This window comes from Zalophus californianus, chromosome 14, assembly GCF_009762305.2.
Source record: "Zalophus californianus isolate mZalCal1 chromosome 14, mZalCal1.pri.v2, whole genome shotgun sequence".
Classification (NCBI taxonomy): domain Eukaryota; kingdom Metazoa; phylum Chordata; class Mammalia; order Carnivora; family Otariidae; genus Zalophus; species Zalophus californianus.
Window position 1 is genome coordinate 25,704,044 of NC_045608.1, and position 26,033 is coordinate 25,730,076.

Consider the following 26,033-nt stretch of genomic DNA (forward strand, 5'->3'; position numbering starts at 1 on the left):
GTTGTAAAGTGGGGACAATGATGCTTTACAGGGTTACTGGGAGGAACAAAGACGGCTCAGCTTTGTTCATGGTACAAAAGGGAAGCGAAGTGATTGTACTCTTTCTCTGAATTGAACACTGCATGCCTTTAATCCTCGAAGTAAACTCGGGAAGTGATAACGTCCAGTTTACAGACAAACTTCAGAAAGGTTCAGTAGCTTCCCCCAAATTACACTGGCCCGATCCCTGGACCGTCTAGCCCTGGCCCATGCTCCTTCATCTACAATCTGATTACCTGCTAATGACATAGATCGCCCCTACCGTGGAGCAAACACACTGCTGACTGGAGCAATTGTTCTTTCAAGCAAGCCAGACCCAGCCATCACCTGCATAAAACTCTCCCATGGCTTCCCACTGGTCTCAGGACAGAGTCCAAACTCCTAGCCTGCTACTCAAGGCCCTGAGTCAGCCGTGCTGGATTCTTTTAATTTCCCAAATGGTCAACCCTTTCCTGCAGCCTGAGCTGCTTGTAACGCTAACCACTTCTTTGTCCTTCAGGACACAGCTTGGTGTACACTTCCTCCATGAATCCTATCCTCTCCCCAACTCCACATTAGTAAATGATCCCACAGCTTAATTATCCCATTGGCACACTTCCTCCTCTAATTCTCTATTTATTTCTGTTCCCCCCAGCAGACTCCAACTTCCCTTGTCAGTCCTGTTTACTTGCCTTTCCAGTGTCAGGAATATACTAGAAGTTTCAGTCACCTTGAAGTTGATAGTCACAACCATTTTATAGCTGAGTAAACTGAGTCTCAGGAAGAGGTAGAGCGACTCACATGAGTCCACCCCCTAAGCCTGAGCCCTTAGCACTGAAACTTAACTAACAAAGGCACCAAACATTAGCCTGCAGCACAATTAGCTTTGAAATGAAGATAACTAACTTAGATCGGTGTGCCCAGGATCCCATATTGTGATGTGTGACGTGCCCTCTCCTGTGGTTCTTCAAAGGACCTAGTCATAAAGGATCTCTAACCCAGAGCCTCCTAGTTTCTTTAGGAAGGTGGTGTGGAGAGCACTGGACTAGGAGTCAGGAAATCTGGTTTCCAATTCTAGTTCTAACTCACTGGGCAAATTCTTTTGATTTTGTGAGCTTTAGGTTCCTTGTCTGTGAAATCAGGGAGCTGAATCAAGTAGATTCTCAAAGCTGGGAACCCTGGGCCTTTCAAATTCTGGTTACGGAGTCCTTTTTTTTTTTTTTTTTAATTATCCTTCAGTTTTATTATTTTTCCATCTCCTTTTTGTTATCTTTTAAAGATACACTCAACATTATATTAGTGTATATGTTAATGATGAAACATAAAAATATAATAATTACATGTGAATTCACCACCAGAACATTATCAATGCCTGCATTCTCTTCCCCTATCTCATATCCCATCTTCCTCTCCAAGGCTAACTACTCTCTCATTTTGTGATTACATAGTCTTACAAGTGTCTCTGGAGGCCATCTAGCCCACATGTCTCACTCTTCACACAGAAACTAGCTTAGAGGACCTCAGTGAATCAGGTCAGCTTTTAAACAGCCATTAATTATAGAAATTAACTTTATAATATGAGCTCTAGAATCCAGGCATATGATATTCAGGCTTCATTAGATTCAGAACTATGCAGATTAAGGTCAATGAATAGTAGGCCACTTCAGGGGGCTTCACTCCAATCAAAGTTCTTATGCCATGGTTGCCGAGAGGAAGGAGTGTCTGCAGGAAAGACCTGAAGGAGGGAAGCACACCAAAATACATCAAGACTGACCTGGCAAGGCCAGAGATGGGGGATGTTATTTATCATCTATGTTCCAAATTGTTTATTTTCATTTGAGTTATTTATTGAATAGGCAATATATGCACATAGAGGAAAATCTAGAAAGTATGAAAGTAAGATGTCTCCCTCCCTTCTCAGTCCCCAGCCAACAGGTTGTCCTTACCTGTAGCAACCACTGGTATCTTTCCAGAGCTAAGCTAAACTTACACAAGTAAATATGATTCATTTACTTTTTATTGTGGCAGCATACTTCAAACAGTGTTCTCTACCTTCTTTTTTAAAATTTAATATTCATTCAGTCACTTAACATTCACGAAATGTCTGCTATGCCCAGGCACTGTTTAGCCCACGTGATACATGGGTGAAATAAACACAAACACTCCTGCTCTCCATGGAGCCAGTGAAGGGAGATAGACAATCAACAAAAACAGTAAGTTATATAATATGTTAGAAGGTGCCTGGGAGAAACAGAGCCGAATAAGGGGTTGGGAGGATGCTACAATTGTAAATAGGCTGCTTTGGGAAGGCCTCATCTAGTGGTGTTATCTGAGCAAACTTGAAGAAGGGGAAGGAGGGGAGCAATGTGAATATCAGGGGGAAAAGCATTCCAGGCTTAGGGAACAGCCAGTGCAAACACGCCGGTGCCTTGTGTGTTGCAGGAACGGTAAGGAGGCCAGGGGAGCCTGTGTGGGATGGGGGGATGGGGAGAAAGCGGTAGAAGATGAGAGGAAATAAGGCCAGAGCAAATTACGTGAAGCCTCTTGGGCCATTGTAAAGATTTTATTAATCTGAGAGAGATGAGGAGGCACTGGACGGTTTGGAGCCAAAGATTGCCATGATCTGATCTGTTTTAACAGGAGGATCCCTGAGTCACCCAACTGGGAATGGATAAGGTCAAGGGTAAAGGCAAGACGACCAGTTAGAGGGAGAGAAGATGCTGGCTTGGACAAAGTGGAAGGGGCGGGAGGTAAGAGGATATTGGACAAATTTTCAGGATAGAACTTATGGATTTACTGATAAATCTGATACGGGTTGTGAGAAAAAGGAGTCAAGGGATCTTGGAGATCCCTCCATACCAATAATAAAGAAAAACACGAAATATTTAGATAACCAGAAAAAAATCGTATTTAATATTATGAAAATAAATATTTAAACACCTCACATAATCCCTACCCGTTCCTTTAAACTACCACCTTTCCAATGGAAGCTGGGTGCGCGAGTCTCTCCACCCCGCCCCGCCCCGCCCCTGGGGCCTCGGCCCCGCCCCCTGGCCGCCCTGTCCCCGCCCACCGCCCGCCTGCCCAATCCCGCCCTCGTTACCATGGTGATCGCCGGCGTTCGCGCAGTGTCTCGGAAGCTTCTGCTGCTCCCCCCAAGAGGCTCCGGTTGCTACGGTGACCGCCCTTGCGAACCGCGTGTGGCACTCTTTCCGCTGTGAGCCCCGCCCAGACCCCGTCCCCGACGCCCGGGATTCGTTAGACGCCGGCGGGTCCCGCGTGGCGCTGGTTGCTATGGTGATCGCGGCCACCGGCCCAGCCAGACCAGGCCGCGCGGCTTCTGGAGCTTTTGCCGCCTCCGCGGGTGAGTCCGCCGCCCCTCTGCCCCACCCGAGTCCGCTCCCGGTGCAGGCACGTTCCAGGAGGCCCTGGTTGGGAGGGCGCCGCTTGCGCGCCCACCCGCCCCCCCAGCCCTAACCCGAACACCGCGGCCTGCAGCCCCGGGGCCTCCTCATTTCCTGAGCGCCCGCCCTGGGCCAGGCCCGTGTTGGTCTTGAAGGAGAGCCGGGGCAGATCCGGGAGGACGATAGGCCCGGTTAAGGACGTGGCCAAGGCCACCCTAGTGGGAAGAGGAGGAGGACAGGAGACGCAGGGCTGCTGAATAGGTGTGAAGGGCCAGGCGCTGGGCGCGGTGAGGGGGTACGGGGGAAATGCCTGTGGGCTGAAACCGAAGGCTCCTGACCCACCCAGAGCCTTCATCCCTTGGAGACCACCCCAGTTCTGCTTCCTCCCTCTGGGCTGTGATGATGCACAGCTTGGCGTTTGCGCCATGCCCCACTCTCACCCCAGTGATAAGTTCAGAGAGGGGCCACTCCCGGTTAGACACCTGGCAGGAGGAGACCCAGGTCTTCCTGACTCCCAGGCAGGGCCAGGAAAGCCTGGTCCCCTCCACCCCCACCCCAGCCACACTGCCTGCAGATGGAAAGAGATGACCTCTGGCCAGTTTTCCTGACAGAGAAGGTGTGTGGATAAATGTTTAAAACTACTGAGAGGTTAAACATAAACTTGAGGTTGAGTCCCCAAGGGTTGCCACAGCTCCCTAACTCTCTTTCCCCTGGTTGGGTCCACAGGACACTCTGGAAGGATGAGGTCCTCGCTGACGCCTTTGGGGCCGCCTGTGAGCCGGGACCGCATCATCACCAGCTTCCCGAAGGTAGAGAGTCATTAGCCAGCCCTCTCCGCGTACCCTGCTCTCCCAACACCATGTCCACACCCACATTTCCTCACCTGCATCCACCACCGGAAACAAAGCAGGAGAATCGGGGAGGTCAGTCCCTCTCTAACAGACCCTGGGAACTTACTAGACTTCTTCAGAAACAGGGAGACTTGGCACTAACTTGCCCAAGGTGGACCAGCAAGTTAAGCGGGACAGCAGGAGACAATGTGGCATGGAGGTTAAAGGTACAGCCTTTGCAGGGTTTGCAAGGGTCCTGGGTGTGGATCCTGACTCTGTCATTAAAGTATGTGACTGTGGGCAAGTTACTCAGCCTCTCAGAGCTGCTAATACATAAGGCTAATTCCTCACATTGGGTGCCTGGCTGTTGGTAAACGGGGGTTCCCTTACCTGAGCCGTGGTCACTGCTGTTCTCGTTGTTATTATTACTATTATCAAAATAGCACTCTGGTTTCCTCACACCAAATCCAGGGTCCTCCCTCCTTACCATTCTGCCTTCGGTTCCTGCTGAAAACACGGCTCTCTTCCATGTGTATTAAAATCCAGTATTAGGGCGCCTGAGTGGCTCAGTTGGTTAAGCGACTGCCTTCGGCTCAGGTCATGATCCTGGAGTCCCGGGATCGAGTCCCGCATCGGACTCCCTGCTCAGCAGGGAGTCTGCTTCTCCCTCGGACCCTCCCCCCTCTCATGCTCTCTATCTCATTCTCTCTCTCAAATAAATAAATAAATAAAATCTTAAAAAAAAAAATCCAGTATTAATTGCATCAGGCGATGCAAATCAGTCCAACCCCTAGAGGGGCAGTGGGACGGTATTTCCCAGCATTGCGATGCCCCTGCCTTCTGATCCAGCCATTCAAGGCCAGGCATTGGAGCAGTTTGTAAAGCAGGTCAGACAAAACGTAAACGTCCTCCAGGGGGCGCTGCTTCAACAGCAAAATGCTCCTTCCCGACACAGACAGGAGGAAGAATGAGGCTTCCCTCCAGGACTGGATATGCAGTAAGGTCCAACAAAGTCAATTAAGTAAAAATGCAAGGAATGGAGCAGTGTGTCTAGCGTACTTCCATGGGTGGAAAAAGGAGAGGGCAGAAAACAAATGTATATGTTTGTTTATACATGCCAAAAATATCTCTGAAAGGGCACAGAAGATCCTGTTCTCAGTGGTTGCCTCCATGTGACTTGGGACAGGCATGGAGGGAAAAATCCTCTCCATGGAGTGACCTCTCTGTCTGTTGAATTCTGTGCCCAGGCTGATAAGGATGAAGGAGGTGACTGCAGACTTTGGGTAATTTGGGCCAGCAGTCATACCTTCTCACCTTTTCTGCTTCTACACATCCACAGAGAAGGCTGTGTGGTACCTGGGACCTGTGGACAATTCCCCCAGAATTTTGCATCTCAACAGAGGCCCAGACCACTGCTTCCCTAGAGAGCTTGAAGGTGGCCACCAGGGATGATGGACACTGATGTTTAGTGAGCCAAAAGGAAGGGAAGTGTGATCGGCACAAAACAGTTCAGGTCTCATGGGACAGAGGACTCCATTTCCAGAATAGATCAGCAAGGCTCAGAGAGGTAGGGAGTGCTGCCTGGCATCACCACAGCTGGGCGTGGCAGAGCCAGGACTTGACCCGGGTCTGACTCCAGGGCTCCAACCTTCCCCTACCCTGAGGGGCAGCCTGGGGCATCCATCATGTTTTAACTGAGGGCGAGATTCTCCCCGCTCCTGTCTGTGGCAGTTCATCCGGTATCCCGGGGTCACACACTTCAGTCCTGGGAAATTCGTGGTCAGGTGGGGCAAGCCCCTCCCGTTACTCTGTGCCTCAGTTTCCCTGTTTCTAAAATCAGCTCACACTTCCTGCCCAGTCTTCCTTACTACATTTCTTCAGTGCATCCAAAATGGTGGGATTCCTCTAGTGACCACCACCATGGCCAGGCTGACCCCCCATTTGAAGCTGACATGAAAGTTGACCGGAAAAAGCATCCAGCTTTCTCATGAGGTAGCTGACACTGTTCCACACGAATGTGGGCCGCAAGTCTAAGCTGTTCATCTACATCACCCCCATTTGATCCTCCAACGACCACATGAAGAGCTGCTGTTATGAGTGCTTTACAGATGAGGAAACGGGCTCACTGAGATGTTGGGACTTGCCCTTTTGTACAGCTCCTTCCACTGTCCCTGCTGCCTCCATCATGCCTGGAGCTGAGGGGGCAGGTGGGCCAGGGCAGAGCCCATCTCAGTGCCTGGGAACTCAGAAGAAATGCTACAGCTACGTAGCATGCTACGGGGTGGAGTCCTTGTCACAGGGGAGCTGTGGGTTGAAGCAGCGCCCCGAGGGACAGAGCAGGTGGCCCAGGGGACTGCTGCCATATCACAGCAGGGCACACCAATAGCTTGCAACGGTGCCCTTCTCCCCACATCCTTACCACGCTCCGTCCTCAGCCTCCGCCAATCTGAGAGCAAAACATAGCCGTCACCTTCAGTTTCTTTAATGTCATCTTTCCCAATTATAAAATAAACATGTGTTCAACATGTATTGTGACATCTTAATAGCCGTGAACATTTGTGGAGCACTAAGTATATGCCAGGCTGGGTCTGCGCTGATGGCTTTGCAAGCATTATTTTATTTTATGCCCCCAGGCTTTCGAGGTCTTATAGTTGGGGAAATTGAAGTTCAGAGACATTAGACAGCTGCCTGGGATCACACAGCAGCTAAAGGGTGACACAGGTCCTCCTACCCTGCGGTTATGTTCTTCAGCCATAGCCCAGATTTGCCTTCCAAGAACCGTGGAAGGCCCAAAGAGCCCTCCAGGACATTTTCCAAACACATAGATAGATATTTTTAAAGCAAAAAAATGCCATCCAAGATCCATAGAAGGCATGGAAGGATCTTGGAGTGAAAAGGGCCCTTACAGCCCACCCCTCTTCTCACTCAGAGAGGTCCAGAGAGGACAGAGACTGGCCACACGCCCACAGCAAGGGCACAGCTGCCCCAGGCGAGACCCCACTCTCTGAGTTGCCACCTGGGCCCTTTGGCCCGGCCCCCACTGCTGCTCCTCAGGACTCATAAGAGCTTGGAGTCTCAGGGCCACTGAGGGGATAGAGGACGGCTGTGACAGAGGGGTCAGGGAAAGCTAACGAGGCTGGAGCTTCAAGGCTCAGGAGGGAGGGAATGCTGGGAGGCAAGCCACCACCTCGCCGCCCTGCTTGGTGATGAAGCTGCAGCTTCTCGGGATGAAATACCCATCTGTCTGTCTGTCTTTTTTCCAGTGGTACACGCCTGAGGCCTGCCTGCAGCTCAAGGAGCACTTCCATGGGCAGGTCAGCACCACCTGCCAGCGCAGGAACATGGGGACTGTGGGGTGAGTGGGCACAGGATGTGCGGGGAGGCAGCGGGCGGGAATGAGTGCATGGATGAACGTATGAACGAACAAATGGAACACTTACACAGACCACACCCGTACAGCCCAGTGTGGGCCTGGAGCCGATGGCGATTTTTATCGGGCTTTGCTGCCATAGAGAACGGCTTTCCCTTTTCTCAGTAAGTCACGCTCATGACTTTTCAGCCCGGGGTCTCGGCGTATGTCTGCTTCCTCTGTCTGGAATGTCTTTCCTATCCTTCAGCTCACAGTATAGTGTCAGGGGAGTCCTGCACTACCCCCGCTCCCCAGCCTGGGCTGGCCAGGGGGCCCCTCCTGGGTCCCAAGCACTTATCTTACAGAATTACAAGTTTGCTTCTCTGGATTCCCCACTAGATGTAGCCTGTGAGGGCAAGGGCTGTGTCTGTCCTGTTCCCGCCTCGGCAGCACCTGGTACACCTAGCCCTGCCGGTACAGGGAGCTTGCCCCAGTTACCCCTTCTCTTTGTTTTTTTAAATTTTTATTTATTTATTTGACAGAGAGAGAGAGAGAGAGAGAGAGCACAAGCAGGGGGAGTGGCAGGCAGAGGGAGAAGCAGGCTTCCCGCTGAGCAAGGAGCCTGACACGGGGCTCCATCCCAGGACCCTGGGATCATGACCTGAGCCGAAGGCAGCCGCTTAAACTGACTGAGCCACCCAGGCGCCCCAGTTACTCCTTCTCTTAACACACAGGTACCAGGGCCTGCTTTGCCTCTCCTCCTGAGGAGCTCCCAGGTGTCACACAGGTGTGGTGAGCTTGTAGTGGAAGCCGCCGGCTCCAAGGTTCCCTAGGTTGTGCAGAGTGAGGCCAGGCTCAGGTCCGAATGCTCACGGGATGAGAGCAACGGCCACCAGTTAAGGAGGGCCAGTTCCGTACAAGGTGCTTTACGCAGACTACCTCTCTGACTCTTCACAATGGCTCTGGGAGGTGAGAAACTGAGGCCCCCATAATACCTCGGCAGTACCTTTACTCCTTCATCTGGGAAGCGGGGAGAGGCCACTCGGGAGCAGAGAAGACACAGCCTCTGGGCCCCCAGACATGGCCAGGGGAGCTGTACCAGGTCACCAGGTGACACGGGTGCCTTCTTGCTGTCTGCAGGCAGCGGAAGTACTGGTCAAATGTTTGCCCATTGAGCTCCTTTGGCATGAGCTGCAGAAACTTCCACCCACAGTGCCAGGCATGCTGCTGCAGGGAGTGCAGGACACACGCACAGGGCGCGGTGGGGGCTGCTCTCAGTGAGCAAGGTCCTCAGAGAACCCAAGACCTCACAGCCAGTTTACCTCAAGCCATAGCCCAGAGCTGAGTCCTGGCCTGAGTCCTGGCCACTGCTCACCCCTTGGGGCCTGTGTGGCCCTTGCAGACACCTCCAAGGCAGTTGGTGATGGTGGTGTCCCAGTCAGGGAGTACCTGCTTGCAAAAAGCAGGAGCCCGTGCAGCCCCAGGCGTGGGTAGGAGGGGGCAGGGGCTCTGCCCCCATGCCTGTATCTGCTGCACGTTGACACTGTGTCTGCACTCTCAGCTCACTCCAGGTTCCTTACTGCGTGTGCCCCCAGCTTGGACATAGCCCCACCTGGGACTCCTTCCTCTACTCCGTCAGCCCAAGACTCAGCCTCCACATTGTGCCCAAGAATTGTGCCCAATTCTAATTCTCACAACAGGGCTTGGGCCCAGTGGGGTCAAGAGCACATAGCCCCAGAGACAGCAGAGTCCCCAGAACAGATGCAGGCTCTCCTGCCCTCCCCTCTGAGTGCCAGGCATGGGGACAGACATCCCACAGTGTCTCAACAGGTGCCCCATCCCCTGTCAAGGATTGAGACGTGGCTCATGAGTGGGGAGCTCTGGGAAGGAAGGGCCTGTACGTGTGAAGATGCTCTGTGACTCTGCTTGCAAGCAACACAACCGTATCCCTCACAGGCTGCGACTCTCCAAGGTGGTTGTCGTTGGCGATCTCTACGTGGGCAAGACCAGCCTCATCCACAGGTGCGCCCGCTTGGCCACACCTCCCAGCATTGGTTGTCATGCCTTTCCTTGGGAGGCCCAGATAACACTGTCAGAGTTAAAACTGTGTGGCTGCTGGGAACCACGCCTCGGAGGAGGTACAAGGCATTAGGAAGAGGCAGGTGGGGCGGAGGGGTGCAGCGTCCTGGGACCCTGACATTAGTGACACCATCCCCCAGGACCATGGACTCACACCTCACCGGCCCTGACCTGCAGCATTTTCCTCCTGGGCTGCAGCAGATTCTCTTCCCCACCACAGTTCTCGTCGGCAGCTCCGTCTGTCTACTATCTATCTCCGTGGACCATCATCTCCTTATATTCCCTGTGGGTGGACTTTTTGTTGCCTGCAGACTTTGACTGTTGTGAGCAAAACTTCCACACACAGCCTCTCTGATGACTTCCTTGACTCCCACAGGTTTTGCAAGAATGTCTTTGACCGTGACTACAAGGCCACCATCGGGGTGGACTTTGAAATCGAGCGCTTCGAGATCGCTGGGATTCCCTACAGCCTGCAGATGTAAGTCGCCATCGTGTCACACCATGTCCCGTGTGGCTCCTGGGTGGGCTTTGTGGAGGGAGACCCATGGGGAAAGCCTTGGTGAGCTCCTTCTGGACTGTGCCCTGTGGTGTTCTGTGAGGATCTATCTGGACAAACAGGAATGGTGTGACACTGGGCTTTTCCAGTTCCCTGAAGCCCTGTATACTCCGTCACTCCCCATGGGCGTCTCACGTTGGTCATCAGACCTGGGAAAGTCCTCACAGCCCAATGTGCCCACCCACCCTCGTGCTGCCCTGATACCCGCCCCTCGCGTTCTGGCTCCGGGTCCCCGCCCCTAGCCTGCCTGGCCCTCGGTGATCCCACTCACCAGGCCAGCAGGGTGGCCTCTGGCAAGTCACTTCACACCTCTGAGCATCTGTTCTCATCTGGAAAGTGGAGCCCACAGTGGTCCCTGCATGCTGGGGCCTGGTGGAGGCCCCCTAGTCCACGTGCCTTCCTCCGGCTTGATGCACCCCCGTCCTCCTCACCCCTCTGCCCTCACTCCACTCCCCCTGCCTCTCTCCCTCTGTCTGCTCCCCTACCAGACCCCATGTCTCTGCCTCTCGGTGGCCCACTGGCTTCAGCCCCTCCCCTGTAGTTTCCCTTAGAACAGCCCAGAGTCTCTCCCCCAGGCTCACACTTTCCCACTAGAGCTCTGGACCTTGCCGTCCCTCTCCTCTGGCACCTGGATGATCGTGCAGGTCTATCTGTGTCATCAGCCCTACCCTCTCCCGTGTGACTTCTCGCCCTTCCAGGCTCTCCTGTGTGGCCCCCTCCCTTTCCTAGGCTCTCTGCCCAGCTGCCCCTACCCCCCTCTTTCCTGCTGCCTCTGCCCTAGTCCCCTTCTCTTTTCTCTCTCCCTGGGGGTCACACCTGATCCGCTGGTTTCATTCCTCAATCCTCTAAGCCCTTCCTGGGCTTAGCCTGGGGATCCGTGGTCATCAGGATGGAGCTCACCCTCTCATGGACCTCAGCTCCTTACTCTGTCATGATAATGCCCACTTCTCTGAGGACGGCCCCAGTGCGGTCCTAGAGCCAGGTGGCACCATCGAATCTTGCCCGAGGGAGAGTACAGGGCCAGACCAGAGCAGAAGAGACTGTGAAAATGCAGGGCTGAGGCCTGAGGGGCTCTGGAGCCAGGAGAGCTGAGGAGCACAGAGCTGATGGGACGGCCTAGGTGGAGCCGGGCTGAGAGCGGGCCACCGGCCTTATCTAACTAGAACAGAGACGCTGTCCTGGCTTGCCTTCTCATTGTCCCTACATTGAGGCCACTGCCAGCTACCCAACCGGCCCCACCTCCAAGCCACCCTCCCAGCTTCCCACCCAGCGTCATCTTCAGAAGCGAAAGACAATATGAATGGATTCATGACAGAATAGGGCCAAAAAGTTCTGCATCAATGCTGAATCACTTCAAAAAATTTCAGACCACTGAGATCTTATTCATGGCTTGTCTACTTTTCCATTTATGGAAGAAAGTTAAATTTTGATCTGTTAATTTTAAAAAAGGATGGATTTTCAGACTCAGCTCTGCATATTGACCACGTGCCTGGTTCTAAACCAGAGCAAGTAGATCTCAGTATGTGTGTCCCCCTGTCCTATACTGTGCCAATGGCAGACATCATTAATCGATTGTTGCATTCTTTTCCGTAGAGCCGGGGCTCCACTTCTCCAGAGAGCCAGAGCTAACTGATCAGTGTCACCCAGGAGATACAAACCACGTCCCTGTTAGACACTCCCACCCCCCACTCAGGGACTGAGCCTCCCCTCTGCTGCTGTGCAGAACGTGGAGCCATGGCCCAGCCACACATGAGCAAGTAGCAGAACCATAGCCGGGAGGGCCAGTCCCATTCATGGGGCCTCATCTACAGGTGGACTTCCACATCTTCAGAGCAAGTACATCAGGGAGCATATTCGCCTTTTTTAATGGCACCGTCCAAAGGGGCGGAGCTACAACTCCATTCATCCAGGCCGTGGGACTAGGGCGTGCCCTTCCCCCACAGGCCTGGTGAATCCAGCCAGGGAATTCCCCCATGGGGCACCTTAGGAAGGAAATCACGAGGAATTGCGGGGCGGGACCTCTGGCCAGTAGTTGGCACAGGCCCTAGGGCCTGCCTGCCCACAGCCCCACCAACCTGCTGGCTCAGACCACTGCAATTGCTTAATCTGCCACCTCTCTTTTTCCCTTTCTGTCTCTGCCACCACACAGCTGGGACACAGCAGGGCAGGAGAAGTTCAAGTGCATTGCATCTGCCTACTACCGGGGTGCTCAGGGTGAGCATCCGGGTGATAACAATGGTGGGGCCCTCAGCCATGTACAGCAGGAGGCTTCCACTGGGCTCATTAACAGGAAGTCCAGGTCCTCTGCACAGGTACCAAATCTGCTCTCCAAGAACCACTGAGAAAATCCCCAGCCAGTTCTCGGGGATGAGGAGACTGCCTTCCAGCCAGCCAGGCCTGGGGTTGGCCTCAGCAGTCATACCCTTGAGGGACCCTGTGCTGGTGGGTGCTCCCTGAGGGTCTCAACCACAGTTTCAGCTCAGAAGGATGCTCAGGGGGAGGTGCATGTCCAGAGACCCCAGGAAAAAAGAGCAGAGTCGACTCCTGGAGGAGGTGCGAGGAGGCGAGGCTGGAGGGGAGGAGCAGAGGGGCCGCAGGAGGACTGCACTGCCAGTGGGGGGCAGTGGGGGTGGCCCAGGCACTGGGCAGGACTCCCAGGCAGCAGGTAGCAGCACAGGCCCCCCCACTCCAACCCCAGCTTCCCAGGGGTTTCAGTGGGAGACTGGAGAACAGTTCACAGTATCCGAAACCAGGCTCGTTATGAGGCCCAGTTATGTCTACTCGATACTGGTAAAGAGAAATCATAACATTGCTATTTGAGATTTGAAAAAAGGCTAAACCAGGAAATAAGCTGTGAGCACCTTGGCCTTGGGCTGGAGTTCCAGCTCTGGCCCGTCTTCTCAGGGGGATGACACCCTGGGAACTGCAGCCCGGCCCGCTTGGCACAACCCTGGGAACTGCAGCCCGGCCTGCCACCATCACCATCCTCAGTATCCTCCTTTGTTCATCCCCCTCTGCCTCAGGGGGGACTCCTACAGCCTTAAGCCAAGCTGCAGGGGAACGGTCTGCCTGGCCCTGCTCACATCCCCCCAGGCCCAGTAGAGAGCCGGCCTTTCTAGAATGTCTTCCACATGGGACTCCCCTCAGGACTCCAGCGGGGTCCTGGACACCCTGGACACCACAGAACCTGGGCAGGGCCGGTGATGAGAACCACCCTGCTCCTCAGAAATTGTTCCCCTAAAGCTGGTTGTTGCTAATTGTCCTCCTAGCCATCGCTGCCATTGGTCAAAAGTCCTGTGTCAGGCCCTGGACCAAAGCTTGTAAAACTAGCTGTTCTTGCTTAAACCTCACAGCACCCCTGAGAGCCTGAGGTACCGTTCTTACCATTTCACAGATGGGGAAACTGAGGTACTCAGCAGTTAAGGCCCTCACCTGAGTTCCCTTGGCTGTAAGTGGCAGAGGGAAGATTTGAACACAGAAGCCCATGAGCTCATCCTGCCTCCCTGGATGCCCTCTGGGGCTGGGCCTCTGGGTATGGGTTGGAGAGGGTGGTGGGTGGGTAGGTCCCAAGAGGCAGCCATGGGGTGCCTCCTTCCCAGCCTCCATAGTGGGGACCAGGGCTGATTGCCTGGGGGCCACCCCGGCAGTTCTGTGGGAGCCAGGCTCCTCTCTGGCTTGCTCTTGGGGAGCAGGGAGCTGCCTGAGGGGAGCCCCTCCTTTGTACACCATGTTTGTGTCACGTGTTGCTGACCGGCTCTTGGCTTCTCCCTGTGTGTCCAGTGATCATCACAGCCTTTGACCTCACTGACGTGCAGACTCTGGGGCACACCAGGCAAGTCTGGGACTCTGCGGCCCCTGTGGTCCCCTTGGGTTCGGGATTGCCCATGAGCTGGCCACCCGCCCCCCCCCCCCCCCGTGGGAGGTGCAAGGGACCAGACTTGCTTGTCAGAATTGACTGCCCACAGGCCACTTACTGTCCAATTGCCATATTATCCCTTAAGATTTGCACCCATCTCCTGAGGGCAGGATCAGCTCAGGGTACACAGCCAGCCCGGTCATAGAGGGGCCGGCACTCAGGAGGGCCTGCGTTTGCTCTAAAGCTCTGCTGTCACCATCTCAAAAGCTTTAATCATTGCTGGATGAAGGACCTCACATTTTCACTTTGCCCTGGGTCCTACAAATTACAGATATCCAGTCCTGTCTGAAGGGATAGCCCTTGCTCTCTGGGGCAGAGACCTGATCAAGAGAGCTGGTAACGTGACCAGTTCTGGGAGGTCATCTGCTTCTGCTGGGAATCATCCAGTTAATGGACGAAAGTCCTCTTCACCTCTTTTTGGTTTAGGGCATTCATATCCCGCTTCCCCCAAGCCCTGTGAGGGCGGTTGGGGTGATCGTTCAAGTTGATGAAAGGGCAGGACTCCCCCAAGGTGACACAGGGTGAGGGCAAACCAGGGCAGGGTCCTCACCTCCCCTGACCAGTGCTTTTGTGTCCCCACCCACCTGCAGTCCACCCGGGGCGCAGCTGGGGTCTGGGTGCCCTCCCTACAACTCGAGGCTCAGTGCTCCCAGCCCTGGGGCAGACCCGGGTCTGCACCCCCATCCCCTGGTCTTCCTCAGACCTCTCTAGGTGGATGAATGCCATCTCTCAGCCTGTCTCCGCTCTGTGCGTTCCAGGCAGTGGCTGGAGGATGCATTAAGGGAGAATGAACCGGGCTCCTGCTTCGTGTTCCTCGTGGGAACCAAGAAGGACCTTCTGGTGAGCACACCAGAGCTAGAGGCTTGGGATGGCCCTCGGGAAAATGCAGCTGCTTTCAGCCGGAGCTTGGGGAATGGAGGGTGGTGCTGACTTGCCCAGATGGGAATTGGAAGACCCAGAGCTGAAAGTTGGGGGTACCTGTGCTTCGTCTTGTCGGAGAGGGATCACTGGGATCTCACCCCTGAGGAAGGTGTACCCCCGTCCATGCACTGAGGCCGCCCATCCCAGGGTGAGGTGGGGAGGGAGGAGGCACGGGGGGGAGCGCCCCCCGACAGGAGGGCTGCTTCTCCCAGTCAGGGGCTGCATGTGAGCAGGCAGAAGTGGAGGCTGTGCGTCTGGCCAACGAGATGCAGGCCGAGTACTGGTCGGTGTCCGCTAAGACAGGTGAGTGGGTGCGGGGCTGTTGCCCCAGCGGGTGTGGGGAGTTTCCTTCGGTGGCGCTATGGCATGCTTGAGTCACAGCCGGCTGTGCTGGTGACCGTGCAGGGCCTTCCACTGCCTGAGAGGGGTCTCCTCATCTCTGGCGGGAGAGCGGGGGCCGTCCCCCGTGGACAACAGGAATAGTGACCCCTGGCCCTGGCCCGTGTTCTCTAATGCATCCCCCTCCCTCCTTGAGGCAGATCCATTTTATCCCTGCGAGGTCACTTCCAGGGTCACAGGGAGGAAGCGGCCGGGCTGGGGTTGGAATACAGCCCTCACCTATAACCACTGTACCATCCTGCACCCCCTCCGTCCTAAGGTAGCTGGGTAAGAGGCACCTCCTGGCTGGCACATAGAAGGGCCCAGTAACTGGGGGCTCCCATCCCTTCCCCGGGTGTCATCGTGGAAGATACTGCAACATTGCTCGTGACCCCCTGACCCTCATCCACATCCCACCAGTCTGTCCTCCAGCCACACGGGGCCCCCCACCGCCACACTGAGCCACCAGCCCCTGAGCTGCCCTCACCCACAGGCCACTCCTTACTCCAGCCCTGGCAAGATGCCTAACACCTCAGCCTCAGTGTTCCCATCTGGGAAATGGGGTGACCCTGTCCATCTCATTTCATTTTTACTGTGAAAAGGTGTTTTAAATTACAAAAGCCATATGTATTCAGTGAGGGAAAACTAGAAAATGCAGAGAAGCAAAAGACACACTTAAAACACACAGGTTGTTGGTGGGAGGGAGGTGTGAAATGAAGTAACATGCAGTACCTGGCTCATAGAAGGCCCCAGTGGCTCTGGGGACTCTGGAATTATGCCTTGTGGTCCTTGCCCCAGGTAAGGGGCCACAGGCCACATCTGGCCAAGGACTGGGGGAGGCAAGGATGGGAGTATTAAGGGTAGGCACCACAGCCTCCAGCCCAACACAGATAAAAGCGTGGCAGTGCCCGTACCCAGTTCCCTCTGCTTCCTGACAGCATCCCCCGTGCCCTATGGGGACCCCCACCCCCTTAGAGTAACAGAAGATTCACGGACAACTCCCTATGGGCCAAGCAGGATTGCCCTGTGCAGTTGTATGGGTTGTTAGCTGCACAAGGGCAGTGCACATGTCGGGGGCTGGAACCTAGCCCTGTGCCCAGATGGGTGGCCTTCTCCCCCTGAGGGAGGAGGCACAAAGGCTCTATGTAGGAGTTGACAGCAGCTGCCCACTGGACAGGTGCTCAAAAGTGACAGGAAAGCAGACACCCTTCTGATCTCCACTCATCCCAGTGCCAAGCCCACAGGAGATGCTCAGTGGTGATTAATTGGAAGAGTAGATGCTGGGAAACCAAGGCTCGGAGATTTGAGGGAGCTTCCAGGGCAGGGTGCCCTGGAGCCCCCAGAGGTGGGAAGCCAGGCCAGCCAGCCCCATCCCTTGCCCTCTGCTGCCCCAGACAGTCCCACAGGTGGGCCGCCCTGGCTCCCACCCCCGCCGGCTCCCAAATTCGTCTGCGCGTAAGGGCCGAGGCGACGGGGTCAGGGCTGTCTCTTGGGCCCCCAGGGGAGAACGTGAAGGCGTTCTTCAGCCGCGTGGCCGCCCTGGCATTCGAGCAGTCGGTTCTACAGGACTTGGAGAGGAGGAGCGGCGCCCCGCTCCAGGTCGGCGATGGAGACCTCATCCGTGCGTACAGACCGCAGGGCTGGGGCTGGGGAGCAGGCTCGCAGTGTAAAACCAACGTCCACCAGCCTCCCGTCCCAAGAGGCTACTCCCTTAACTTGTCCTCCTGTGCTGTCCTCTCTGGGGTACGCTTTTTGTCACTACTCTGATGTCAGGCCCTCAGCCTCCCTGACCCTGCTTGCCAGCTCAGACTCGCTCCCTGGCTCTCTTTGCCCTCCCGGCAGCTTCCTCATGAGCCAGGCTGGGCATCCCTGGCTGCGTGCATGTGTCTTGGCTTTGGCTCTCCCAGTCTGCGTCTTTCCCCACGCTGTTCCACCATCTGGAATACATCCTAGGCCTCTCAGCCTGTGCCAGGTCACCAAGGCCCTGATAGAGAGGCCTGGAAGGTCAAGCTCAGCTCTGACCAGCCCAGTCACCAGAAGGTGCCAGTGGCAGGGGAGGGAGGCTGCCCCGTGTCAGCTGCAGGTGCTTAGTTGATGCCATGTGACTTCTCCCATCCTTACAGGAATGGAGGGAAGTCCACCCGAGACCCAGGAGAGCACGACATCCTCCAGCCTGGGTTGCTGTTAGCTGGGGCCTGCACCAGAAGCATGGGCAGTGCCTTCCGTGACCGTGGAGGAGTGACATGAAGCCATCCATGTCTGCCCACCCACCATGCTGAGCCCCAGAGCTCAGCCACTTCTCTTTAGTGGGTTGAGAGCCAGGAAAGGCCTGCACTGGCTGCCCAGGAGCCCCCCACTGCCCTGCTGGTGGGTGCACTGCGGTGATCATCTGGGAGGCCAATGCCACCTACAGAGTCACCAGACATTCCCCCCTGGTCTTGAGAGGCCTCGGAGCTGCAGACACGAGACACTGGTGCCCCACACTGCCTCTCTTGCCCTTGACACACGTTAGCTGCCCACGTAGGCACTCTGCCAACTTTCCTGGGTCGCCCTCAGGAGCCTTCTCTTCTCAGTGGTCCAGGCAAGCAGGACTTGTCAAAGCCAGCATATGAGGGAACACCCCACCTGTCACCCCTGCTTGGGACTTTTCTGTAATCAACAGGACTTGCAGCTCACTGTCCACTGTCCCTTGGCCACAGACTTGTGGGATCCCTGGGCAGCCTTGCTCCTCTGGAGGAGGAAGGACAGGAGGGTCTCTCAGGCCCCTTCTGGCCAAGGGGTCGTCTTTGGCTCCTCCTCCCCACCTGCCCCACACCCCGCAGCCACGGGTGGGTGCCCACTCATCCCCGCGCACCCCGTGCCACAAGCAGGGGGGGCACATCTGGGCATATCCTACCTGCTTCTCCGAGATGGTGAGCATTTTGCAAACAGCTGTTCTGGTCAGTGCCCCGAAGAGTGCCCCACACAGTGCCCGGCACACGGGGTGCCCAGTGCACGCTGGGTAGCTGACAGCAGTTGCCAAATGCTGGTTGGGGAAGAACACCTGCATCTTTTTCTGTTCAGTCTCCCTTCACCACATTTTAGCTCTAATTTTTTACAGATTATCTAAAACACTTCTTTATATAAATCACTCTTAAAGAAATTCTGTACATGCTTATTGTAAACCAAAACAAGATACTACAAGGCTTTGTATGCAGAGTGAAAGCCCCCCTCCTGTCCTTGGAAGTAAGTGTTGTTAACAGCTGTAGGAGCCCTTCCAGACTAGTCCTCTGCAGCACAGCCAGGTGTCTTGTCACGTTTGCTGTTTGACCAGAGTGACCTTTGACCCCACGTGCTGCCTGGCAGCCTGCATTCCGGTTGACCTGCAGGAGCCCTCTGTCCACACGGAGGCGACCTGTTCCTTTGGCGGCTGCCAGTTTTCCTTCGGGTGGTGGGCCAGAGTCCAGGTGCCCTGCCCCCTGACTGGGACACGAGGTTTGTGTCCAGCTCCCCGCTTTTACCAAAGGTACTGCAGTGACCATCCTTGTAGTTGTGGTTTTGTACACTCAGGATTCCCGAAGAGAACTTGCTGGCCCTTCTGAGGACTGGTGGCCCAGCTTGGTCCACTAGACACAATCTTGGCTGGGGGGAGGGGGGTTGGGGGACAGGGAGCAGGCTGTGTTAGGACCAGGTTTGTGGCACACAGCGGAAAGTGTCATGGGACGGAGGAGCCCGGCCACGGTGGGTTGGCAGTCTCCAGCGGCTCCCGCCCCTCACCCCTTCAGGCCCCAGGATTGAGGGGGCAATAATGGTGACCTGTTAATAGCTCCTGAGCTAGAACCACAGGGTCTCAGGCACACCCACTCTCTGTAAGTTGTCCTTTATTAAACTCTCCCCATGTTGTCCCCTGTGCATGCTTATCTGTTCCCCACCAGCTGATACAGAGCCGCCTCTGTCAGAATCTATGAGTCAACAAAGACATTCTCTTCAAACACCTCCAAATGTGGCTGTCATTTCTGGGGCAGAGACTGGGGACCAGAAGCAAATGGTTCAGAAGAGACCTGTCCCTGTCAGCCCCAGCAAGCTATGGGCAAGATCAGAAAACTAGGGCGGTCAATGCGGTTTTGGGGGACAGGGAGCAGGCGGTGTTAGGACCAGGTTTGTGGCACACAGCGGAAAGTGTGTGCCTGTCCCTCAGATGTATGTCCCTGCCTGGCAGCCTCACCCATGGGGCACGGTGTCCCTTATATGTCTATTCCCCAGTCGGGTGGTCCCGGTGCCCTGTCTGTCACCCAGGGTTGTGACCCCAAAAAGAGGTTTATCCGCATGGCTCCAACCACACCCAGCCCTCCTCAGGATCCTCAGCAGAGCCAGGAAATGAGCTTGTCAGTCCCTTCCTCGGTCACCCCTTCCTGCCTGAGCCCCCACGGTTTTAGTAGGCTCCAGCCCTGCAGCCGTATGACCGATGATGAAGACCCCAGTGACCCAGAGCAGGGCACTTGCTCCCAGCCTCCTTAATCTTGTGCCCCGGCCACCAACTTGCCTCCCATGCCCCTAGCCCCTCTTTGGGCCCCTAGATTCGGGGGAAGGCCTAGGATCCATTTGACTCCGACTTCAGCGGGGCGGGGGCGGGGGGTGGTAAGATGGGAGCCACCTCCAGATGAACCTCACACTCCAGAAAGACCCGGGGCTTCTTAAGCAGGGAGACCCAAGTTCACCTAAGATCTAGGTAACTGGAACAGAGAGATGGACAGAGGATCACTTACATTCACACAGATGAGAATTAGTGTACCTGGGAAAGGCCCAGGGTCACAAGCGGTTCCAAGCCTGCAGGGGGGACATGGCAAATGCAGAGGCCCAGAGCAGGGACCGAGAGAAGGCAGGGGATGAGGGGAGCCTTCAGAAGAAGCAGCACACAGCTCAGGGAGGGCCCTCCTCTTCTGAGGGAGAAGGGGCTCCTGAAGACTGGGGGGCCCTGGGTCCACTGTTGCCCAAGAAGCCCAGGACTTCAGGCGCTGCCCCAACATGAGATACCCTCCCAGCAGCTCCTGGGCTCCTCTGCCATCTGCTATGGCCTCCCCATGTCACCTCCCATATGTCGGGCCTTCCCCTGAGGGAAGTTGATCGGCAGACGGGAAATGTGGCTGTCACACCGCCTCCACCTCTTTCCAGGCAGCCCAGATCCTTCCCAGCCTCCACCCCCACACCCAGACGCCTCCCCAGCATTCAGGACCACCGGCCACCTGTCTGAGCCTGCCCCCCAGCCTGCTGTCTACAGGCCCTTTGCTCTGCTTGCTCCCCACCCTGTCTTGAGGGACACATGGTGGGTGTTCTGGGAAGCAAAGCAGCCCCAGGGCTCTCTTGTGCCCCACAGGTGGGTGGTACCCCCTGGCCTGAGGGTGCTCTGGGCCTGCTCTGGGCCTCTGACCACTGGAAGCCACAGCCTGGACCGTCTAACAGGCCATGCTTTCAGGAACAAGCTCATCTTGTCCCCGCCCCTTCACTCTCTATGAAGGCTGGAAATGGCAGCCAGGACCTCCCCCCTCTTCCCCCTCCCCTCCGCCCCCCCCCACTGGGATTCCCTGGCTATAGGGGCCTCATCAATAATTGATGCTGCAGAAGGTAGGGGCGTTACAGCTGAGGGGGCCCTGGGAGAAAAGACCCACACACTCATTTGGAACCCTTGGCCAAGGGCGTCCCACAGAGATCCCTGCTCCTCTCTCTGGGGCTGGCGGCCTGGAGGAGGTGCCCAGCCAGGCACTATGCAGCACAACACATGCAAGCCGACTAAAGAAAACTGCATTGATCGCCCTAGTTTTCTGATCTTGCCCGTAGCTTGCTGGGGCTGACAGAGGACAGATGATGGATGGCAGATGACAGATGGGGGCCACATGGCCACATCCCGCTAGAAGGGGACCTCCAGTCCCCAAAGTGGGTGGGGATGAGGGTACAGCCAGGGGAAGGAAAGAACAAGAAAAGGCCCAGATATTCAAGTTGGTCTTAGGTAGGTCTTCAGGCAGAAAGCCCTGCTGACTTTTTTTTTTTAAGATTTTACTTATTTGACAGAGAGAGAGTGCGCAAGTAGGCAGAGAGGCAGGCACAGGGGAGAAGGAGAAGCAGGCTTCCCACCAAGCAGGGAGCCCGATGCGGGGCTCAATCCCAGGACCCTGGGATCAGGACCTGAGCCGAAGGCAGATGCTCAACCATCTGAGCCACCCAGGCGCCCCTCCTGCTGACTTTATAATGCTCCATCTGACAATCCCATCTGATGGCACAGTGGTCAGGAACATAGTAGTCAGACTGGGATCAAGTCTGCGCCCCCCCCCCCCACTTACTGCTGTGTGACTAAGGGGTCACTGTCCCTCTCTCAGCCCTTTTCTCTGCCTCCTGCCAGGATGATAGCTGTGAGGGGGGGAAGCAAGTCACATTAATGGAGGCCCTAGCCCCAGGCTGGGCAGCTGGCAAGGGCTGGGGGGATGGAAGACCATGCAACTCTCATGGGCAATGCCACTGCGCCCACCCACACAGTGCCTCTGTGTTAATTAGGAAAAGGTACCCATGCACTTCCTTAAAATAATTGAACATAGAGGGGTGCCTGAGTGGCTCAGTTGGGTAAGCGACTGCTTTCGGCTCAGGTCATGATCCTGGAGTCCTGGGATCGAGTCCCACATCGGGCTCCCAGCTCAGTGGGGAAACTGCTTCTCCTTCTGACCCTTTTCCCTCTCATGCTGTTTCTCTCTCTCTCTCTCTCTTTCAAATAAATAAATAAAATCTTAAAAAAAAAAAACTAGAAAAAAAAAGAGTTAAACATAGAATCGCCATATGATCCAGAAATCCCATTCCTAAGAATATTTGCCAAAGAATTGAAAACAAGGACTCAAGTATGTGTACACACATGTTCAGAGCAGCATTATTCATACGAGCCAAATGTCCACCAACAGATAGACCACATTCTGTGTGGTCTATCCATACAATGGAATATCATTCAGTCTTAAAAAGGAACGAAATACTGACACATACTACAACGTGGTTGAACCTTGAAAACCCTATGCTAGATGAAAGAAGCCAAACACAAAAGGCCACCTATTATTTGAATCCATTAGTATGAAACGTCCAGAATAGGTAAATCTATACAGACAGAAAGGAAATTACTGGTTGTCAGGGGCTGGAAGGAGAGAGAAATGGGGAGCCACTGCTTAATGGTGTGGCATTTCCTTTTGGGTTTTGTGGTGATAAAATATATATATATATATATATATATATATATATATATATTGGTGAGGGGCAGAGGGAGAGGGAGAGAGAGAATCCCAACCAGGCCCCATGCCCATGCCCAGCTTGGAGCCTGACATGGGGCTTGATCCCACACCCTGAGATCATGACCTGAGCTGAAATCAAGAGTCAGATGCTCAACCAACTGAGCACCGAGGCACCCGGTTATGAAAATATTTTTGAGGGCGCCTGGGTGGCTCAGTTGGTTAAGCGACTGCCTTCGGCTCAGGTCGTGATCCCGGAGTCCCGGGATCGAGTCCCACATCAGACTCCCTGCTCAGCGGGGAGTCTGCTTCTCCCTCTGACCCTCCCCCCCTCACGTGCTCTCTCTCTCTCTCTCACTCTCTCTCTCAAATAAATAAAATCTTTAAAAAAAAAGAAAATATTTTTTAACTAGATACAAGCTGTGTGGTTGCACAACACTGTGAATATACTAAATCTCTCTGAACTGTTCACTTTAAAATGGTTAATTTTGTTATGTGAATTTCACCTCAATTTAAAAATAGCCCTTCTTGCTCATGGCATTTGATATCCATATGTTAGAAAACTGCTGTTATAAACTGATTTTGTGAGAAAAGACACCTTTTTACGATTGCTGTCACCACCAATAGTCATATCTACCAGGTCTAAGCAGGGAACCATGCCCCCTTTGATGTGTGCCCTTGTACAGTGCACATCCTGTCTAACCGTAGCTGGCAGACCTGCTCAGGAAGTCCCCAAGGGAAGGGGTGGCCAGTCCATTTTACAATGAACAAATGGAAATTTCCTGGTTTCACACTAGTGGGGCATTCGGACTTCAGAATGACACAAAGAACATAGGCAGGCTATGGAGCTGGAAGATGGTCTCAAGCCTGCCCACACCTGAAGGGCTGGGTGACGTGCAAACATGTCTTCATCTGTGAAGTGGGGATGAATCCCCGGGTTCATGTGAGCATTCAAAGAGATGCTAGAAAAATGTTCCTCCTTACCCCTCAGTGAGCAGGACCAGGGGCTGCTTCCACCCAGGCTGGGGACCCAAGGGCTGGCTTAACTTATCCACCACAATTTTTGTTTTTTAATAGAACAGCTTTATTAAGATATAATTTACATACCATATAACTTACCCATTTCAAGTGTATAATGGAATAGTTTTTAGTATATTCACTAAGTTGTGCAAAACCTAGAACCACTATCTAGTTCTAGGACATTTCTAAAAAGAAACTCAATGACCTTTAACAGTCATTCCCCATTCCTCCCACCCTCTTATCCCCAGCAACCACCAACCTACTTTCTATTTCTACAGATAAGTCCATTCTGGACATTTCACATAAATGGAATCATACAATAGGTGGCCTTTTATGACAGTCTTCTTTCACTTAGCAGAAGTTTTTCAAGGTTCATCCATGTTGTAGTATCAGTACTGCATTCCTTTTTGTGGCCAAATAATATTCCATTGTATGGATGTACCACATTCTGAGTAACAATTCATTTGTTGATGGACCTTGGGTTGTTTCTACCGCCCGTTTTAATGCATTGGAAGTTCTGCATTCTGTCCAGCAGAGGGGGCTATGGGGTCCCAGCCTCTTCCTCCAGCAAAGGAAAAGGGCGCCTTGGGGAGGGGTTGCCAGCATCTCTCTGGGTTCAGGGATGGCTGAGGGTGCCTGAGGGTGTGTGTGTTTGTGTGTTTGATTTTTTTTAACACAATAAATGTTTTGTGTGTGTTTGATTTCTAAATAAACTGCAGAGCCACATAACCACATCCCAGAAAATGGAGGAGATTGAGGGGAGACATCACCATTAATCCTATTTCTCTGTCCCACTTTAGTTCTTAGATGAAAAACAACAAAACAACAACAACAACAACAACATCTATTGGGAGTGATGGAAATGTCTGTTATTTGATTGTGGTGATGGTTTCACAGGTGTGTTACAGATTCCAGAACTCATCAAATTGCACACTTCAAATATGTGCAGTTTATTGCACATCAATTATACCTCAGTAAGGCTGTAAAAAACTTAAAAAACAAAAAATAATACCTATTTTTTTTTCATTACAAAAGATAGGCCTTTTCATCATGAAGAATTCAGAAAAGCGGAGTGATTTGAATTCATTATGAGTGAATTCAGAAAATAAATGTCACTTGCTCCTCGGGGCTTATGGAGCCCCTGGTGAAGTCCCCTCCACCTGCTGAACCCCTTGGCAAGCTCTGTGGGGCCAGCATCAGCTTCCAGCTTGTACGGCCAGGCTCTGGGGCCCACCTTAGCTCTGCAGGCCTCATGGTGCCAGACCTGGTGTCCTTCCGCCTGAGGACTTGGCTGTCATTCACAGGGGCCCTGCCCTTCTCACTCAGTCTGCATCCCTCGGGACTCTTGGGTCCCTGTCATTTCTCTGGCCAGTGCTTCTCAGTCTCTCTGCCTCTACTTCCCTCCTAGTCCAGCCCCTAACCCTTCTGCACCCAGTCCCCTGGGGAGCCAGGGAGAATCTCCAGACCTATGGCCATAAACACTAGCTATTCACTAACAATGCTCCCATTTCTGTCTCCGGTCTTGACAGCTCCTTGGTACCCCAAACCCACTCTCTCTCCACCTGACTCCTCTCTGTGGATGGGCCGCGGGCACCTGAAGCCTCGTCACATGGGCACCCCAGTTTCCCCATCACACTCAATGACCCACTGTCCACAACATAGCTGGTCCTTCCTCCCTCGACATCTGATCCATCAATTAGTCCAGAACAAACCTGGAAACCGACCCCCTCTCTCTATTGTCTCGCTTCCACCCTAGTGTGGTTCTGGGTCACCAGCGCCCCTCATCTGGACCAGTGGCACAACCCCTGTCCACTTACCCTGCTCCCACCCCCTACCTCCCACCTGTCCACAAAACAAATCTGAGCAAGTCACCCCCCTGCTTATGGCAGATACTGTGGCTATTTGAATTTAAATTCATTAAAGGTAAAGCAAACGAAAACTTACTTATTTATTTAATGTTAAAAGATTTTCTTTTTAAGTAATCTCTCCGTCCAACATGGGGCTCAAACTCACAACCCCAAGACCAAGAGTCACATGTTCCATTGACTGAGCCAGCCAGGCGCCCCAAACCAAATTTTAAGTCAAACTAGATTTTTCCAGTTCTTTGGTTGCCGCCACCACGTTGTGCCCAGGAGTCGCAGGAGGAAGCTAGGGGCTGCTGTTTGTTCAGTGCAGAGTGTAGAACATGTCCTTCATGGCGGAGAGTTCTATCAGACAGTGCAAGCTCAGAACCTTCCAGAGGCTTTTCCTTGCATTTAGAATAAAAGCTAAACTTCTTATAGGCCTCCTTACAAGGCCCTGCCTTACCTCTGATGTCACCTCCTTCC

General features: G+C 54.0%; 1 protein-coding gene across 6 annotated transcripts; it reads left to right on the top strand.

The window, feature by feature from the left end:
- The first annotated feature begins 30 nt into the window (after nucleotides 1–30).
- On the top strand, nucleotides 31–19,417 carry RAB36 (RAB36, member RAS oncogene family). Of its 6 annotated transcripts, none has more exons than XM_027577620.2 (14): nucleotides 36–71; nucleotides 2,136–2,231; nucleotides 2,659–2,768; nucleotides 3,148–3,382; nucleotides 4,149–4,231; nucleotides 7,516–7,607; nucleotides 9,558–9,623; nucleotides 10,057–10,158; nucleotides 12,386–12,450; nucleotides 14,017–14,068; nucleotides 14,911–14,992; nucleotides 15,286–15,376; nucleotides 16,953–17,050; nucleotides 17,575–19,417. In XM_027577620.2, exons 3-14 carry the CDS (start codon nucleotides 2,736–2,738, stop codon nucleotides 17,677–17,679), a joined length of 1,104 nt encoding a protein of 367 aa, XP_027433421.1. In that variant the 5' UTR covers nucleotides 36–71; nucleotides 2,136–2,231; nucleotides 2,659–2,735; the 3' UTR covers nucleotides 17,680–19,417. The 6 variants fall into 6 exon arrangements, with proteins under 6 accessions (XP_027433420.1, XP_027433421.1, XP_027433422.1 ...); XM_027577621.2 differs by having other exon boundaries at nucleotides 56–71; nucleotides 16,953–17,072; XM_027577619.2 differs by lacking the exon at nucleotides 17,575–19,417 and having other exon boundaries at nucleotides 31–71; nucleotides 16,953–17,218.
- Nucleotides 19,418–26,033: the final 6,616 nt, after the last annotated feature.

Excerpts from the sequence above, each read along its gene's own strand:
- RAB36 (XM_027577619.2), top strand. The coding sequence starts at position 2,736 with ATGCTGGCTTGGACAAAGTGGAAGGGGCGGGAG. Across the intron at positions 4,232-7,515 it reads TCATCACCAGCTTCCCGAAG|TGGTACACGCCTGAGGCCTG; the intron begins GTAGAGAGTCAT and ends TCTTTTTTCCAG. Across the intron at positions 10,159-12,385 it reads ATTCCCTACAGCCTGCAGAT|CTGGGACACAGCAGGGCAGG; the intron begins GTAAGTCGCCAT and ends GCCACCACACAG.